Raw genomic sequence first — 20,626 nt, 5'->3', positions numbered from 1 at the left:
TACAAATAAATTTTTTACAAATGCCTTTCCCATGTCAATCTCAGCTAGCAGACCAAAACCAAATAAAAAAATTTCTCTCATTGGCAAAACTACCTATGTAGTATGGAGCAACTACTAGGGGCTGGAAACTAACCACTTAACTGCCAGCTCAATCACAGCTGCTTCAAAAATGTCAAAGGCAATTTGGGAGGCAAATACTCAATATAGCAACTTTGTTAATTTTCAAATAATTGTCAAGAGCATCACCATAACAGTAATAGTGAATTGGAACTTTACCAAATACTGATCTCCAATTACAGTACTCACATCTAGTAAATACTGAATGGCCTAAGGTTTGTGAAATCACAGCAACTTAGAATTACTACGGCAAAGAGAATAATAGTAGTATTGGAGAGACCTTCCTTGACAACACTAAATGCAGTGACATCCCTTTCATCTAACAAAAGATCTCATCTACCAAAGTACACCATTGGTCATCACCAAGAACAAGGAAGCTTTAATTTGGTGGCAGTCAGTGTATTTTGTTCCTCCATATTCCCATTATGTGTACAGTATTTCAGTACAGTTTCTATTACAAATATTCATAAAAACTTGAATGATAAAGGTATGACCTTACCTACTAGCAGAAAATACTGTATTACTAATGACAGCTATTTAAAAATTTTTATTTTTCCAGCCCTAAAATGAAGGATATCATGAATACACATCAACCATAAATACTGAATGATCAGGTATCTAATACAATGCTCAATACTCACCTTCATCAATATCGTTGCGCGCTGCAGCTTCTAGCAACATAACGTTGCTGATAAAGCAAACTTTCTTGCCATTCTCCCGTCTTCTTTTTTGAGCTTCATTTTGTGCTGTCTTTTCTTTTTTGGACCCAGCTACTTCTTTCTCTTTCTGAGTGTACTTCTTCATCTGCTGCATGCGTCTCCTCCTCGCCAGCTTCAGCCGCTCTTGAGTCGACAGCTTTTCGATGTAAGCCATTTCGGCTATGAGCTCACTGTGATCCATTGTGACACTTTTGTTGTGTGACTGACGACGGACTAGACTTACCACTATTTTGGAATGTATAGGTTGTACCCTGGAATGCTTGATTTCTATCACAGTAATGAATCACCACCGCTGCAGGACAAATTCTTTCATCCCTTCACGAACTCTCTAGGAGAGAAATCAAGTAGGCAACAAAAAAGGACAACTTACACTAATCATTATTGCTGATGGTATGCTTAATTGCCCACTCGAGATAAGGCACAATGATGCAAGGTACGAATAAGGTAGAGTTATTGACAATAACATGCCCATTAAGGATAAACTTTACCATTAAATCACATCTCCTTCATTCATCACCAGTTCACAAGGTCCAACTTAAAAAAAAATCTAAATTACTTGTCCTGTTTCATCACATGATTTTCCAACTTATTAATACTTCACTGAGGTATAAACAAATAATATGTTTCTAAAAATCCATTGGTAGCAGTGTGGATATCGCTTGCTGCTTAGAGTCCAGCTAAGGCAGTTTGAGACTTCCATCTTACATAATTCTTAAGATGCCAACTACTTTTAAATACACAGTCTGAAATTTAGATCAGTGACCTGTAAAGAAATATATATTTGTTAAACAATGGTAAAAATTTTCTGAAGACTTCATTACAATTAATTTTTAAACTAACATGATAAAAATGCATAACCAACCACAAAGGTGCATGGTAAATAAATTTATGCACAAAACAACTTCTTGAAATATACAAATTATCAGCAAATAGTCTATGTACTGTTTACCTAGGCTTACTACCAATAGCCTATAGCCTATATCTAAAACTCTTATGCAAAATTCTAATTCTTTCACCAAACTCACTTTACATGTGCCATAAAGACCACCAAAAACTGAAGAAATTGCTAAATGGCATGCACACAAAATCTTTAGTAATGTGGGTTGCTGAGAATCAAATCTTGAGATTAAATAGCAGACTACATTAAATTATTTTTAAGCTAAGGAAAGCACTCTTATACAACTGTATTATTATATAAATTAGTTGGACAAGATCATAAAATCACATTTCCAGACACTCGTAAGTCCAGCCATTTTGTTTTTGAATAAAAGGGAAAACACTGGAGTAGTGTAAAGTTTGACAGCTAGGTGGGAAGAGACCAAAGGGAATGGATGACAATAATATGCAGAAAGTAATGCAGCTGGGGCAAAAAGGGCACTGAAAAGAATATTTACCACATACTGTACTGCATGCCACACAAAAGTGCACTGTACATGGTGCCACCCTATTGGTTAAACAACTAAACCTTTCTCATGAGTCACACATGCCTGAGTAAGCTAATCCACTGATGAGGGAAAGACTTCAAACCCAACTTCTTTGCTATGCTGGATAAAACCCATGGGACTGTGTAGGAAAGGTTAAGGAACATAGTGTTCCAGGCACCTGGTTCATTGAAAGCTAAAAAAGAAGTCAAATAAAACAGAAAGGTGCCCCTACGACAGCTACTGCGTAAAGTAAGCCATGCACTGCACACTTTAGCATAACATAGGCTCTTGTTTTATCTCTCTATCCCCTATTTATATGGCTTCTACTTTCTTACTTTCAATCCAGGTCTTGTGGTTTCTTCTGAAAATGTTAATCAACTCTTTAAGCTTCATCTTCCACTTGTCATCCTTTGTTTTGAAGAAAATTTGTTCAGTCAATCCTGTAAGCCTCTTGGAAAGACATTTCTACCCACCTACAACAAGGTACTACTGCTGCATTTAACCCTCCCACAGGAATAAGGATGTTGGCTTTATATTACCTGTAAGGAGTTGGCAAGGCAACACTGACTCCAGCCTAAGACCATTGAATAACATTAAATAGGCAGAGATGTCATGGACAACCTGATGATGACTTGGGCTGAGGTACAATTAGTGTCCTTTGTCTGGATACTATAACACAAGGGACTCCACAAAGATTATATTTGGCTACATGCCATGGTCCCATTCCCAAAATATGAACTGAAAGGGTAAACTGTATCACAAAGAATTTGTCCTTAGCAATTGTAAGCAATGACAGTACAATTACCATCATCCTCAATGTCTGACTATTGTGCAGGATGAAATACAGAATTCCCTGTGAGGGAGTTAGTATTAGCTTCTTTTGGCTGATGAGAAGTCTTAACTATCTGTAGAGACAAAACAACTCGGCCTCAGCTGAGCTGCATCTGTATCAATGCCTTCACCAGCCAATGGATGGGTGTTTTAAAGCACAGTATGTCGTTTGCCCTCCAAACATCACAACCTCTAATTCAACATCATCAACTACAGATCGTTGCCTAACACTAAAAAATTTCATTACCATTCTAAATATGATCCAAAAGGTTTCATAAGGTGGGACAGAGGAAGAACAAATTCTCACCAATCCCCTCATAATCCTCCCTATCACTGACCTCCTACAACTGGACCAGTCTTTCTACTGCATGACCACGGGAGAGAAAAGTCAGGGAAGAAAATACCCGCCACTCAGACTAGCTGATGCTTCTGCGAATGGTTGATTAAAATTTTTGTGAAATCGCAAAGAAACGAATCATGTCTCTATGAAACTTTAACCCTACAAAAAATACTGCACACCAGTAACTGACTTCTGATTGGTACTCTTAAAACATAAGGATCTCCCTCTCCCCCCGAGTGTGCATTCAAGCTTGGTGCCCAAAGTAACAGAATTGTTATTTTTTTGCGTCAAAACACATCTGCAATCTCAATCCCCAGAGCTTGTGGTTCTCTATGCTCATATTCATCACAATTGCCAATCTTTCATGAATTCACTTTGTTATATTATTAATAGTATAATTGCTTGGAAAAACAAGCAATGCAATTATTATCACTACTGTTAGGATCTTTGATTTGTATTTATCATTAACAACCCTAGTTTTGTTACTTGTACTTATGCAGTTTCATATCTGGTATTGAGAAAGACCCTCACTTGATGCGTAATGTCTGCAGGGTCCAGTTGTGGTTGCCAGAGCTGACATGCATGATATAAAAAAGTATGGTGTCAATCCCACAGGCATTTTACGGAATCTGACGGCACTATTAGCATGCTAAGATACCGGACAAAGGAAATATGTCTTTAACATCTCAAGTTTCAAGAACTCTCTACCATTCACTGCGATCCAAACTGTATCAATGCCTTCAAGAGTGAACTCTTCAAGTCTTCCAAATGGAATCTGAAGAGTTTTTATTTTGTACTCTGCATGAGCAAATGGAACAGGGCCTGTATAAGCTCTGCGACTATAGCCCTAACAGATTGAGCATCACTATACTTGCCTGCAAATCAAAGCCCATCTCATGACCATCATAAGCAGTCACTTTTCCCAGATGTTTGGCAGCATTTTCTGTAACTGAGTAATCAATCCACTGTACTCTGGCCTTTGATGAGAGAAACAGGTTTTTTTTTTACACAACATTCCTTCAGTTACAACACATGAATGTTAATGAATTCTAATTTCTTAGATACTTTCATACATTAAGCAAACAAACCAAACTCAAAGCAACCACTATTAGTTGTCAGTAGTGGCTTCCATCTATCAAGGGCATTCATCTCCACTAAATGCACAGGGGTGATACCCTATAAATGGTTACTTCAGTTTCAGGTAAATATTTCCACTTACTATACCAGGTTTAACAGAAATAAGAATAGGAAAAGACTATAATTTGCGTGAAAACATCACCCTAAAGAACATGCACATACAACAAAACCCATCACCCCTCACAAGCCCTTAGCAAAACTTTGGAATGATGCATAATAAAACAATAAAAAAAACTAAATCCAATATTATTATCTTATAAAATGCATTAGGCTATATTGCAGCTATGGGGAAAATCACCATCTCAAAGAGATAAACAGTACTGTAATTGAGTAACTTACAGTTTTAACTGAACGTATAAGAAATATTTCATTGTATCAAAGGGAAAAAATAAAAAAATATATTTCTATAACTTGTGACAAAGAAAAACGAGTATGATAACATAGTGAACTTTCAAATTAATGGAAGAAAACCTATTACTAAACATCCTCAGAACTCCTTGCATTCCAGCACAACTGTTTGATACTTTGCACACTTGAATTCCAAGCACCTCCCACTCTGACATCATGTCCATATACTGCATACTAACCTTCCTCATGCTCAGGGTCAGCATGGCTACCTGCAGCTTGTTACTAAATTGAGTATGTACAGAAAAGATTCCTGATTTACCAAACTAGGAGCAAGGCAAATGTTTTCTTACATTGTACCATGGATACACACACACACACACACACAGAGAGAGAGAGAGAGAGAGAGAGAGAGAGAGAGAGAGAGAGAGAGAGAGAGAGAGAGAGAGAGAGAGAGAGAGAGTTGAAGCAAAGTGGATGAGATTTACACCCCTACAAATGATAAATTTCATGCAAATGTAAAACAACAATAGTACATGAAGTTATGCTTGTTAGCAACTAAAATATGTTGCATAATATACTTGAAGAAAACTGGATGCAATACACTCACAAAGTAATGAGATATTCAATGGAAATCCTTCTTGCATAAAGGATAAAAACAAAACCTTGTTAATGAGTGCTGTACATGATGAGGAATATTAAAAAAGTTACACACATAAATATCATGTAAATCAGCCATAAAATAAACCTCTGAGTATCGGGCTAACTAACAGCTCCTTATTCAAAACAAGAACACCTTAATTAAGGGAACCACAGACAGCAATCCAAATAGATTGACAAATGATCCGTAACTATTAAAACTATATTGTGTGTAAAGGACATACTACTCTATATCTGTAAGAGGTTAGCATGAACTGCAAGGACAGTTAAGGTAAAGCCTTGATTTTGAGACAATAGTTACACCCAGCCACTTCAAGTAAATGGGAATCAGTATCAGTATTTCATATTCACTATAATCTACTTTTATAATCACCAAATTATTAGTGGCTTAACTAACAGAGTATGCATTCAAGTATGTGATATCTTTCACCAGATCTTTTTCTTTACATATGACATTACACAAAATAATAAAATAGTAACCTATCAATCAACACCTAGTATAGATCAAACCTAAAGCAAGCATGTACTTATAAAGAAAAAGGAAAACAGCAAACCAAACTTCATTATCCTTTTTCAAATAACTTTAGACGAATTACTATAATACTATAACAAAAAAGCAGATCAAGTGCTGGCAAACCTCACTGGATAGGAAAACAACCCTAATTTTTTTATTACAATCATTCTATACTACATAACACAATACAGAATACTGTATTATAGTCTTAATTATATGAATCAGGTCAAAACTTATCCTAGCTAAGAACACTGCTCAGGTGTTAGATACAAGAAGTTAATGGTGGTCTGACAAGAGCTGATAGTAAATAACAGATTACTAGCAAGAACACAAACAATATATATCCTGAAAGATAAAGAGTAGTGGTGTGAGGAGACATGAGTCTTATATTTCTCTTCAAAATCTTTAATCCTAGAAGGAACCAAAAATTTAAAAAGGAAGAATGTTATCAAGGGGAACATAGTTAAGAAGGTTACCGTAAAATTTTCTAATGATTTCTTTTTGTTCCATTGGCCACAGGTTTGAAATATAAATTTAAATATTCTAGCTAAAAGAATTTTCATCAGTTAGCTACAGTATTCCAGTAAAATAGGCAAAAGATCAACCAATGAACTGTGATCGTAATATTCCCAGAACCATCACAGAGATATACACACTATATGGCTTCTAGTTAATGTTTACCACTGGAAAAAATATTCAAGGTATCTGGTCATCCAAAAGTTCCTTTTCTTCTAAAACTGCTCATCTGACTGACTAAAACAGAAAATGTTTTAAGTCTTCTAATAATCTGGTTAACATGATTATTTCTGAGTTACATTTGGAGTACAACAGTTATAAATGATGACAATATCTGTTACATGAATGTTTAACAAAACTGGGATTAAGAGTCATGAATTTAAACCACTTGGTTAAAGGACTAAAATCAATTTAAGCATCGTGATAACCTTGAAGGAAATGTTGCTGGTGTAGTTTTAAATTTCTCTGAATAGACAACTACAGTAATGTGATGTGCTTCACTGGCAAGTTTATCATCTATCTCAATCCAGCTCATATCCAGGTGTGAGAGTGACAGCTCTTATTTTGTCAAGTAAAATGACAGATGTGAGGGAATATATCTTTCAAGGGATAGGAGACCTTGGGCAGCTTGTGGAGAAAAGTGAGGCTGAAGCTTGACCAATTCACAACAAATACAGATCTACAACCTCACTTACCTATTTCTTTCCTTGAAAATTTCTCTAAAACCTCTCAAGAATTAGTCAGGAGACTCCATCCAAACCAGAAGCAAGTCAGAAATAGCCTACAGGGGCAATGGTAAACAGCACTTTAAAAGTTGTATTCCAAGCTCTTTTAATCTTAAGAGCAGAAAGACCTTATCACAATTTAACAGTACAGAATGTATAGGACTGCAAGTGTGACAACATGGCACCCCTACAGAATGTGAATGCTCATGCTCCACAAGTGAGTACCATGCAATCACTTTAGGGCTCAAACACTAATGGAGGTTCCCTGTTGAAATAAAGTTTATAGAAGAAAGCCACTGTTAAAAAAAGAAAACATTCTTCTAGTGATCTTGACTTAAAGTATAAGCTACACATCCAGGAAATCCGCTGACGTCTACAGAAGAATACAGGTTTCACAAAATGATAGAAGACCTGAGCCTCATCACATTCATACTGGTACCTAAATTCCTAGAGATACCCTTTGGATCAATAACTAGTTTTCAAGACAGCACTAGATATTCCTATTTTTATGCATTACTGTTTAAAAACAATGATTCAAGTCATAAAGTACTGTCAAATGTTCAAAATGATTAAGTACAATGTTACTGATAGCAAACCACGGAACACAAGTGATATGAGATCAGCTAATCAATAAGTCTTATGGTAGATCCAATAACCCTCACCCTAATACCTACTAATAAGTTGGCAATACTGGAAATATTTAGCAGTCAATAATATTAGAAACTGCAAAATATTCTTACAGTAGGTCATGGGTGCTTTCTTCTGCAAATACTGAGCATGACTATGTACGTTTCATACTGTGCTCTACCTGCATAATAATGAGGTGACTCCAGCCAATTAGTTGACTGTGGATGGTAGCAGTTTTCACTGGTTTTCCAGTGAATTCAATTCCTATGGTGATAACAGACACAATAAATGCACTTCTCCCAGTGTTTTACTTAATCTTCAATTTCAATGCACAGTTTCCTGAACCATGTTAAAATGGGTTTGAGTTGGTAAGTGGTATCCCTCAACAGGGTTTATATGTAACAAATTCCATTTTAAAGGTATTTGGAACATCACTATCAGGTGCATATCTCACACCTATGTGAATATCAGAGTGGTACTTTGTGCATTTCTGTTATATCCATCCATTTAACCAATTACCCTGTACATGGTAATAATCCAATGTGCTAAGTTAGAATATTCTTATTAAACATCTGTATATATAAAGAATTCACCAGCAGTCTTACTTTGAATAACGGTTTTGCAAAAGAAAAATGTTAAAATGATACCTTGAAGTGGACCCTATTACAGAATACTACTGCTGTCAATATCCGGTAAATCAATGACTTACCCTTACCATTCCTTCAGCAACTGAATTTCTAACCTTTCGACAGGCATGCATTGTATACAGAGCAACCAGATTCGCTGAACAGCAGCACCAATATGAAATAAATGTGCCTTGCTGTCGAACTTCTCAGTTCCAGAGGTCCTTTATTCCTCGCATTGCTGAACTGTGGTACAGCCTCCCAGAGGATGTCATGCAACTGGAACTTCAAAAGTTCAAGTGAAGATGCAATGCATTGCTACCTTAATACAGTTCAACTTGTATTTTAAATATTTTCCTTAATTTTCATTTATTTATCTAATAATTTGTTAATTTATGTTTTTATAATAACTCATCTCCTCTTTCTGTATTTCCCATTACCTTCTGTTACTTCTTTCAAACTGAGGGGTTTAAATGGCTGAATTACAGATATTAATACTGTACAGTATAATGAATTCTATTTGGATTTCATGAATGATAAGCCACAATGACAAAAGCCTGAAAACTGGACAGGGTGAAGTGAGTCACTTATGTCACCTTTCTTAGGTGTATTGCGAAGAAACTTTTAGATTTTTTTTTAGATAAGTGTAATAAATAGTAATTAGTTATACAGTGTAACATTCCAGCTCAAGGCAACTAGAAGCGTATGTATTAGTTAAGCTTACATGCTTTGAATGTCAAAGGCAGTACACACAAAGTCAGTTTCGGACCCTGTTGAGAACGACGGACATAGGTTTTGCCGAAGAAAAAGCCTAAACTTTCCTAAAATGCATGTCCCAACCTAACTTCGCCACCCCTGGATCCCTCCAAGTAACACTGAACATAAGAAACATGGACTAAGCTCCCTCTCAGAGGCAGTGTTAAGAGCCTGGACCTATCATTCTGAAAACTACCATCGGGTTCACATACAGTAAAACTGAAGATTACTACTGCACCCCCCTGGTTTGGTAACTATCCGTTTCAGCGCAATATAGGCACAAGGCACAATGTTCTGGGTTATTTTTCAGGAGACTCCAGCCACCTCCCACATTATAATTTATATTTTTCTTGGGTAAAGCACATCAAAACAAAACATTTCTTCCCAATACATAACCTTCACAAATACTTAACAAGAGAGAAAAATAATTAATCATATTAAGACTTATAAGGTAAAACAATACTGGCCCCCCACCTCCCTCCGTAGCTAATATGGCAAAATTGTAACCAGTATATACCCCTAGGTTACATTAGGTTGGTATTTTCAGGTTCTTTTAGTGCCCTATCATTTCCTAGCCGTTTTTGCATGAAAAACCCAAAATGCTTTTTCATGCAAAAATGGCTATCTGGAACCTTCTGAAATGGCTGGCTGGAGTCTTCCGAAAAATAACCATGTTCTGTACAAGCCCCCTTGGGGATGAACGTAAAAACATGAACAAAAAGACTGTAAATATCATAAACGCAAACAAAAACAGAAGTACAAGAAGTTTTACCTCAAATACAACTGTGTCGGTAGGCCCAATTATAAGCTCTTTATCAAACTCATTGAATAAAAATTAGGAAAAACATAAAGAAATTGTTGGGTAGGCCCTTTACCATTCCTTATGGCAACAAAATTGCTGTGGAGAAAAGGTAAGACTGTTTTCTTGCCTATTCCACATCACCTTTATGGAGTATCATGAGACACCCAGTTGCCAAAAGGTTGCCAATGCCTGAACAGCCAAAAATATACCATATCAACCTTAGTATTCATAAGCCTATGGCTTATTTACAAATCAGACAGGTATATAAAATAAGACATCAGGTTTAGGCCTATTTGACCAATTGTTACAGGAATACGTCCTCCATCCTTACTGACCTTCAATGCCCGCTTATCAATGCGTAAATTAAATAAACTAAATATAAGGTAGATCTAAGCCGGCTGTCCACAGTGAGCTAGGCTATGGCAGTTGACTATTTTCTATAGAACTTTACCTGCTAAACAAGAATTTAAAGTAATATTTTGGCGGTCAAATGTAATTAAGCTGTAAATTGCCTTAGAACTGTAGCCAACGGTAAAGGGAACCCGTTGGGAATCGCAGTCTTGGGTGGGGTAAAACCCTTTTGAGAATAGCTAACAGTAAGGGGGACCCATTGGGAATTCGGAGTTTTGGGTGGGGTAAATAACTTGGGAAAAGGTTTGGGTACCTTACTGTTGTATTTCCTGTTATATATGTCATTTGGAACACAAAAAACAAGCCTAAAAAGAAGGGAGGATAAATGGATAGCGGGAGCCGTTCCAAAGGCACTTTTCATTCATTACTAGTACTGTTGATTCTAAGCCTTAACACGCATGCGCTAGCTTTCAGTTCACCGATCAGCAGCTGCTGGTTTTCTGCGTTTAGCCAGAGCTGTGCGACCCTGACAATTGACGAATTTGACATTTTCCTATGTTATTTTACTTGCTGAACAAGAATATTACCTCTTGCCAGAACATAGGAGCTTGCCAGGAATCTTAAAAAGTGCAGATAAGGCGCGCAGCACCATTCTGCAATGGCCACCTATAGAGGCCACCCAAGTTGAAAGCAGAAATGGTAACGTTTTGTTTTCCATTTACGAAAGCTTCGAATAGTGTGTAGTGGAGCTAGACTATGGGAATTGATGTTTTTCTATGTTATTTTACTTGCTTTTCAAGAGTTTAAGGTAATATTCTGCTGGTCGGCTGCTGCTAAACTGTAATTTACCCTTGAGCTGTGTGCGACCCATTGGTATTGACGTGCAGTTTTCAAGAGTCAATTACATTTTAGTTACATCCAACCGCCACAATATTATTTTAAATTCTTGTTCAGCAGGTAAAATAAAATAGGAAAACGTCAATTGCCATAGGCTACCTCACCGCGGACAGCCGGCTTACAATTACCAAATATAAATCTAATGCTAATCACACTCCACAGGTCTACGCTTTCGCCACAATAGGCCTATTCTCAGATAATAAGCCTACAGTAAAGGGACTTACATGTCGGCCGTATGAACGACGGGAAAGAAGTGACCTATGTCTCTCGAATTTAGTATCTGGCTCCCAAATTTGGGAAAAGACAAGGCAAGCCTGTTCTTATTCAGGATAGTCTAGGCCTACAACTTGATTAGGCTTAGGGTACGCACGGTAGGCCTAAAATCCTATATACAAATATTACAGTAAAATTCACTTCCATGAATTCGGCTGTTTCTAGGGACACATGCAGAGAAAAATGGAATGGTTTTGTCAGTTACGGACAGAATTATTACAAAATGTCAAAATAAAGTCATAAATTTTATTATAAAATAGTCTTGCGTATAGTTTCACTCGTTCTCCCATGACAGGTTCTTCTTCTTCTTCTTCGCTTTTGTTGTTGTGCGAAATTTCCGATACACAAAGCTCTCTCTAACACCTGTTTTAACTCTAATGGCCGTAATTAACCGTCAATAAATTACACGAAACGATAATGCACCAATTCCACTACACTGCAATCACTTTATTTACTACATTCACTCATCCGATGCGTTAAAATTCCCCAACGATTCTTAACATACACCGACTAAGAGCAGTAGCGTGGAGTTACCTTCACGAAGTCAGAATCATAACTAACGCTGCTACACAACAACAGCGAATCAGAGGCAGCGACGAAGGGAGGAGATATTCCACCTCGCTGAAGTAGGTCTTCCAACTCGCAGAAAATAGTTGTGTTTCCTACAATTAACGTCACAATTACAAGTCATTATCGTCGCGAAAAATGCCGTTATCGCCACAAGCGGAGGCCTTTTGTGTAGTACGTCTTAAAAATTCAGATTTTTTCCAAGTAAATAATACCTGTGAGCAATCTTCTAAAAGTAGTATGCATTTTTTGCCTCACAATATCGCATTCATAATCTTGTACAGTACATTGACTATACGAATGGCATTGCTTCCATGTTGTACGCTCTGAATCAAAATCATTGCATATAAGTTAAACGAAACGAAGAAATTATTAAACGTGAAGCCAAAACCTTTGCAGGATATCTTACCAGACGTGGGTGTTTTGATTTGGTAATTAATAGCACTTGAATGAACAGACCACCACTGTTCTCGTATAGCAGACACTTCAAGCACCCAGGGATACTCTTACCCTTTGACAACATAAGCTAAAGTTTATTGGTTGCTTTAAATAGGGACCAATGAAAGGCAATTAACACCTGTTAGTTTAAATAAAAAAATATTCGGATTTACTAGCATTTTCACATGGAACTTAGAATTAATTATTATACGTTTTATGAACTAATTACAGTAGATTTTTATATGGAATGGACAATCCACATATATAAATTTAAGTTGCCAACGGTGTATTAAGTTGAGAAACATGAAAATACTTCAGCAGCTAAACGCCACAATCCACTGGCTATCAGGTACCCTGTCACTGCTCACGTGAACAGTTGCACGTTGGATTTTATCAGGCAGTACTGCACCATCCTCGTCCAGGATTCGAATCTGGGTTCGAACTACACCATGAGGCGTAGGTTCAAATCGTGCCTCGGAATTTCGTAGTTTCTATATAATATATTCATAAATACCCCTTAATATCGAATTCCCCTACATTGGGAATATCTTACACCCAATGGGAATTATATATGAGAAATGCATCCGCCCTAGTCAGGGCTGAACTATGCTCTTTGGTTATGATACACAAGTGGATAATTAACTTATGCAATGTAGCCATCAAGTGTCAGCTGGAATCTCAATAGTTAGATATATAAATAGATATTTAGATAGATAGATAGATAATGCGTGTACTTGTGTGTTTTATTAAAGATCACAGGCAACAGAAATCATATCATTAAGTATCCAAACAAGGCTCTTGAAAAAGCCAATTTTTATTGAAACCACACATGGCCGATCAACCGAGCATATTGAAAAACAAGACATACACACTTCAAAGGCCACACAATTCCATGCAAGAACCAGCATCGTGGACACGAATTTAGAACTGGTAATTTCTGTTGGTGCTCCAGTGATTGAAAACATGTAGTATCTCCCCCCAGCAGCCTTTACCGAGACTACAAATGTTTTTTTTTTTTTTTTTTTTGTGAAGGACATTGGACACTGTAAAGGATGACGTGGGAATTCAGGACCAAGGATCAATGAAAGCAATTTGAAGTCGAAAACAGGACAAGGCAGTCACAGAGGCAAACTGATTTCATTAGTACTGTAACTCTCTCTCTCTCTCTCTCTCTCTCTCTCTCTCTCTCTCTCTCTCTCTCTCTCTCTCTCTCTCTCACACACACACACACACACACATACACACAAAAAGTAGCTACTAAATCGTAGACGAATGCTCGGTGCTGGAAGCTTCTACGACAAAAGGGCTCATCAGCAGTATGTCAAACCCTTTGACACTCACTAAGCCATTCACCTATTCTTTCCTCTTTACTACTTCTATGTATCTCCACATTTCTCCTCATCCTTTTAATTATTCTTAGGCCATACTAAACGTAAAATCTATCTCACCAGCTTCAACCTATTTTCTTTCATTGGAATATCCAATCTTTACTTCCACAGAGGAGAGTTGGTTCAACAACTCATCATACATTCCAACCTTGACTGCCAAAGACAACCCAAGTCTCCTCTCAGTCTTTTGCTTGGTGTCTTTCTATTCAGCCTTACATCAATAGTCACTTCCACAAGCATTTCCAAACGTACACTAACTTTTTCCTTTGCGTATTTCATTCTGAGATGCGTTGATTAAATTAATCATTAACCTTTTTTTTTCTCCCTCGCGTACTTCTTGACCACCTTCCTGTATATCTGTACGTGATCTACTGTCAGCTAATTGCACCTAAATTAATTTTTTTTACTTCAATAAACATTCTATTTCCCTTTTTTTTTGGTCTGCTTCACTGAAATAAGATGGTTTTAGTGAAAAAAAGTCATCTGCCACTACCAAATCTCTTAATATTTACTTTCAAGTCTTTATATGATTCACAATGTACATTGCATAAACAAAGAAAATAGCAAGAACACTAATGGAACGTTATGTGGTCCCAGGAATGTCAGGTATGAACGCACCGGAAATGAACATGTAATTTCAATGCATTTCTGAAGACATCACACTAAAATGTATCACTAAGGGCGGCTCGGTCATAATCCAGTGAGGTGGATTTTGACAGAACAGGTTTACCTGAGCTTTTATACACGGCAGCTCATTTATTGAAAAGCGTTGAAATTATATTTTTGGAAGCATTCAAGATTTAACGTTTTGGCCTAAGCATTGCACAGTAAGAATAAAAAAAACGGGGAAATATCCTGGATTCAAGTCGAAAATTCGAGGTCTTACGGGAAATACTGTACATGACTTCTAAACATTGAAGCCACTTTTCTCGAGACAAAATATCATAATGTGATTATAGATTTTGACTTTAACAAGACGCAGAGTAATATTATTTTACAATGTGAACGCCAATAAAAAACGAGACACGAAAAAGCCGGGAGAAATGTTCAAATTGGGAGGCGTAATCATTCATAAATGTAAGGGGTGGGACGCATACAGGAGACACTCACCTGTGCTACGTCTGGCACCGGCGAAGTTGAACATTAATTTTGTTTCTTGATTAAGAAAAGAGAAATTATAGTGAATGGTCTATAGTAGATTAATTTTACTGTTTCTTACATTATTTTTAATATGTGTTAGTTTAAGTATCAAAATATGCAGCAATACCTGCTTCGAACGAATTCCTCGGTTTCGGACACTTTCATCTCCTCTGGGAGGCTGCAAGGGAAGATGCCACAGGTTTCGTCTATTTTACCCACGAAGCAAGAAGCCTGTACGTAGCTTTCTCTCATGGCAAAGTAGGTAGAAACAAAACTGGTACACCGAATTCCTCCTCACATATTTCGTACATCACAGTCTACACGAAGTCCGAAGGGAATTCAGCTGACTCGCTGTTTCCAACGGACGTATTTTAAACAAAGAGAATTTCTTTTTTTGTTAACCTGTCGAGGGAAGGACATAGAGTTACATAAACGAACACTAGCAGCTGTCCCGTTTACACGTATGTACTAAACACTATACGATTGTTTTCTGTGTATTTTTGAATTATGGTCAAGTTTGTCTTTCCAGTAGAAACATCCAAAGACCTTCTTCTTGGCAACCACAAATGAGCTTGCGCGCGTGCACACATACACACTTGACAGATGTATGCTGATAATACCATATCATCTACTGATGTGTATTCGTAAATATGCATACCTACACACACTCGTCTGTAAAAGATAAAGAGTGAAGATAAAAACTAATATCTTTAGTATGTTAAGTACATATTAAACGTTGTAAGGATAATGAGAGAGTTATGTGTGTTACTTACGGAAATTGCAGACTACTTATCGAAGCTCACCATTATTTAGATGAAAAAAAATAAGTCGGCACACTGAATAATTACCTAACTATCATTATATGTAACATGTGGTTAATCAGACGTCAGATGGATGAGTATTTAGGCTGCTCTGCTGCTGCTGTAAAATTCCCAATAACAGAGGGTGGCTCCAGAGAAATAAACATCATGGTTACTGTCACATTCATACTTTAGCAGCTGAATCGTGGTTCATCCCTGTGTAGAAAACTTCCATAGCATTAGAGGCTTTATGTACATGCCAAGAAATCTCATCAACAACACATTGAAGACATCTACAAATAATGCTATTAACCTCTGTTAACCTAGATATTCATCTCCTCCTCCCTACTAACACTGAATTATTCACCCTTTACGCCAACCCAGCATCCTCATTCTTCCCACAGGTCCAAACCGTTTCAAAACATCCTGACCCAACCTTACACCTACACTAATCCTTCTATCAATTTTGTGTAAGTCCATATTTCCCACCCATTCAGTTCTTATCACACCAGACACACAGGCACTCTAGATATTTTCCTCATCTTTTGCACACATTCTGCTGCCTTCCTTGTTTTCACTTCTTATATCAGATGGCATCATTTATTACCACAGCAGTACCTTTTTCTTTCCAGGAGTGTTGTTAGATTAAAGCAAACTAGACACACATAAACATATATATATATATATATATATATATATATATATATATATATATATATATATATATATATATATATATATATATATATATATTCAATGAATACTTATTGAGCATTTTTTTAAACGAGTTGATTTATAAGAAATATCCCTCTACTATTCCTGCTATATGTTTATGCCTGTCTTAAAAAAAAGTTACTTCATTTTTATCTATCTATATATCTACATAGTTAAATAGAAAGTTAGCTAATTCTATATATGAAAGTCTCTGTAAAGCCTTGTTCCAGTTCTTACGAACCACTGCTTCATGGAAGGTTAAAAAATGATAGAAAGTCACTAAAATAACCTGAAATCATAGAAATTGCTAATTAGAAACAAAATTACCACCACCACTGAAGCTATGTCTCTATCCGTATGTCTACCACGACAAACGTCTTGTTCCAGTTCTGATAAATCACAGAGTCATGTCTACTCTCAGTTCCAGGGAATTCTGGGAGCATCGTTCACAGATCATCTGCCGGATCGTCGAGACTCGTGGAAGTTCGTGTGGAAACTTTCGACTGGAACTTGAAACTCCTGCTTCCGCCTTTTCAGAAGAGTTTCCAGGAAATGTCGGATACAGAAATATCGCTGCCTACTGATGAATCACTCGTAATATCATTATTATTATTGCTTATCATTAGCACTCAGCAAGATCTTACACCAGCGTGGCCACATGGAACAAAAACATACGGTGATTGACTTATTAGGCAAAGTTTGTTTTGAAGAAACGAGGACGTGACAGAGGGAATTTAAGTAATATGAAGACAATACGTGAATACAGGTAAGTAACAAATATTAAACAAGTTTTTTCTGCGCAATCCAGTTTTCTGTACATCGTACAATCAAGGCCATCGAAAACAGATCTATCTCTCGGTGGTCTCGGTAAAATGCTGTATGAGTCGCGGCCCATGAAACTTTAACCACGGCCCGGTGGTGGCCTGGCCTATATCGTTGCCAGACGCATGATTATGTCTAACGTTAACCTTAAATAAATAAAATAAAAATAACTCAGGCTAGAGGACTGCAATTTGTTATGTTTGATGATTGGAGGGTGGATGATCAAGATACCAATTTGCAGCCCTCTAGCCTCAGTAATTTTTAAAGTCTGAGGGTGGACAGAAAAAGTGCGGACGGACAGACAAAGCCGGCACAATAGTTGTCTTTTCAGAAAACTAAAAATATTCACATACACAGTCACTGAGAAGAGTAACGAAAAAATTAAGGAAACAGTGCATGGCGCCTAAAATTATCACTGCAGTCTCGTAGGTTTACGAGAATCAAGAATTCGGTAACCTTTACAGGGACCGGAAACAACAGAGATAATGAATAAATCTTATATAATATTATGTTCGTTCCACGTCGAGCTGGCTCTCTGATCGTCCAGAAAATATCTATGATTGTTCTTCTGGATTATGTGAACAGCTTGTTCATGCTCACATGCGAAGCCCGCATACATAGACACACAAACACACACTCTCTCTCTCTCTCTCTCTCTCTCTCTCTCTCTCTCTCTCTCTCTCTCTTGGTAAGTACTTAAAACACGCACGGCAGAAGAGCGGCGCGCACGGGTAAATGTACCGAAGGTGAGGTTCTGCATGGTTGATCGTTTGGCCCCGACTAAATCACATCCATATTCAATTTACAGCAGAGATTCTGTTAGCGGTGAAAACCCTGCTGATTCACGCGGGATGCGAATCACTCCCCACACAGAAGTTCTCTCACTACGGACGAATCGAAACGGAGTTCAAACTCAAAAGTGGACGGGAAAAAGCAATCGATTTTGGCTTCTTATGTGCGAAGTTTTGGAATGTGAAATGTAATGTGATAACACGCGGAAAATGTGTTATATAGAATAGTTTGGTTGGAATCATGAAAAATCACTGATCTCCTCAAAATGACTCCTTAGTACTCAGACCTCTCAATCTTGGTTTTGTTTTAATACGTCACAGTACAGAGACGTATAAGCTGATGAACTTTGCACCATTGCACAATTTACGATACTGATGGATACGGAGAGAAGCGAAGAATTAAATCAAGACACTGAACATTTTAACTTTAACCTCTGACTTACGGTATATACTGTATGTATGTATATATATATATATATATATATATATATATATATATATATATATATATATATTCGTATTAGGCTTTCTGAGGCGTACAATCTCCGGCTTCAGGTACCGGTGTACGTCTCAGGAAGCTTGTGCTACAAAGTAAACTAAAGAATCTGGAATCTAAACCATCCCGTCTTATTGAAGCCTAATATGAGCAATTTGATTATATGTATATATATAAACATAAACATACAGTATTATATATATATATATATATACCCTCAACTACATCCACAACAGTCAGATGACGACCAGAAACAATTTTATTGGTTTTCTTTAAAGATGCTACAGTTCAAACATAAATTTCCACCTCTAATCGTTACTCAAACGGGCTGACAAACAACATGTTGTGATGGCTGTGTGTGCCTGTTGTATCTGTGGTATATACATACATACATACATAATTAATAACAAGACCTCATTTAAACTGGATGGTATCTCGCGGAGATATTTATTCAGGAAAAGTTACAAGCTTTCCAGGACTAACTGTTCTCATCGTCTGGTCCCGTTATGAATTGTATTAATGCACGGAACAATTGTGTAAGTGATAAAGTTTATACATTCAAATATACATACACAAACACATACAAACGTACTGACGAAACTGCTGCAAAAACGGTCTCGAATTTGACAATCTTATACACCTACAAAATTCGTGAACAATGAACTGCACAAAGACTTGACAAATGATTCCTTAACGTTGCACTTTGCAAGGAAAGAGAGCCCACTTTATCTAAAGGAGTTTCATGTTTATCTGTAAACCGTCCGGTTTCTTTATAATGTTCTCACATGCACGTATAAATTTGTGTAAATTATATACTCCATACACTCACACGCGAGTGGGCCGAACAAAACGCTGGGAAAAGGAAAAGGAATATGGCGCCATTATTTTGTGACGTTTTGCGCAAACGGCCAAAAAAAGGTTCCTGTACTGAGACTGAGATGACGTCACATCTTTCTTATGAATAGTTCAATCTGGCGTTACTGCGCATGATCGTGAGACTGCCGAAGTTTATTTATTCAGAAGACGAACCCTATTCATAATGAACAATGCCACAACAGGGGCAACTGACTTTGAAATTCAAGCTTCCGAAGAATATGGTGTTTATTAGAAAGAAGTAAAAGGAGGTAAAGGGAAATACAGAAAGAAGAGATCATTTACTGATAGAGAAAAATACGATTTTAAAAAATAAATAAATAAATAAATACGTATAAATGTAAGTAAATTATTAAAATACAATGAGAACTGTATTAAGGCAATGTGTATTTGATCTTGGCTTGAACTATTGAGGTTCCAATTGCACGACATCCTCAGGGAGACTGTTCCACAATCCTACTGATCCGTTTAGCAACGGAGGGTTCTTCTCATCGCCTGGAGAGAAGAAGAAGAAGAAGAAGACGAGCCTACGGAACGAAAAGAGAAAGAAGAAGAAGAAGAAGAAGAAGAGTTTCTTGAAATCGACACTACAGGGTTGTTTGTATCGATTTGCGAAGAGCATTCGACGTTCTCGCCTTAACCTTTTGCGAGCGATTTCCCCAATGGGGCTTCCCATTCCTCACCAGAGCTGTCACAAAAGAGCATCGCCCCATTCGATAGGGTTGTAGAATTGTTGTTGTTGCTGCTGTAAAAAACAACAACAAAATTCTATTTTAAATTGTATACTTGTTGAGAGTAATGATAAGGTAATTCTAAACCTTATGTCACTTGCTTCTTGATGGCTGATTTCCAGCGTAAAAGATTTAAATATTTTTTCTGGTTTGTTCATTAAACACCTATTAATACACTTATCTAATCTCAATTATCATTTACCGATTTA

The 20,626-nt window shown here is 37.0% G+C and overlaps 1 protein-coding gene across 17 annotated transcripts in view; it reads right to left on the bottom strand.

Annotated features, from left to right (window-relative positions):
- LOC136848589 (protein phosphatase 1 regulatory subunit 16A-like) overlaps positions 1-20,626 on the bottom strand; it is a 174,776-nt gene that overhangs the window by 17,744 nt on the left and 136,406 nt on the right. For 11 of the 17 annotated variants that reach the window (XM_067120939.1, XM_067120942.1, XM_067120945.1 and 8 more), the window contains one exon: positions 759-1,599. In XM_067120939.1, coding sequence (XP_066977040.1) covers positions 759-1,017 — 259 coding nt within the window. In that variant the 5' untranslated portion in view covers positions 1,018-1,599. Of the gene's footprint in view, positions 1-758; positions 1,600-11,608; positions 12,224-15,317; positions 15,863-16,038; positions 16,207-20,626 lie in introns of those variants that run through there. The other 6 variants (XM_067120951.1, XM_067120947.1, XM_067120940.1 and 3 more) reach the window with 6 other exon arrangements.

The sequence above is a fragment of the Macrobrachium rosenbergii genome, chromosome 19 (assembly GCF_040412425.1).
Source record: "Macrobrachium rosenbergii isolate ZJJX-2024 chromosome 19, ASM4041242v1, whole genome shotgun sequence".
NCBI classification, from domain to species: domain Eukaryota; kingdom Metazoa; phylum Arthropoda; class Malacostraca; order Decapoda; family Palaemonidae; genus Macrobrachium; species Macrobrachium rosenbergii.
The sequence above is the reverse complement of the archived record's forward strand: the minus strand, read 5'-3'. Positions and strand labels throughout refer to the sequence as shown.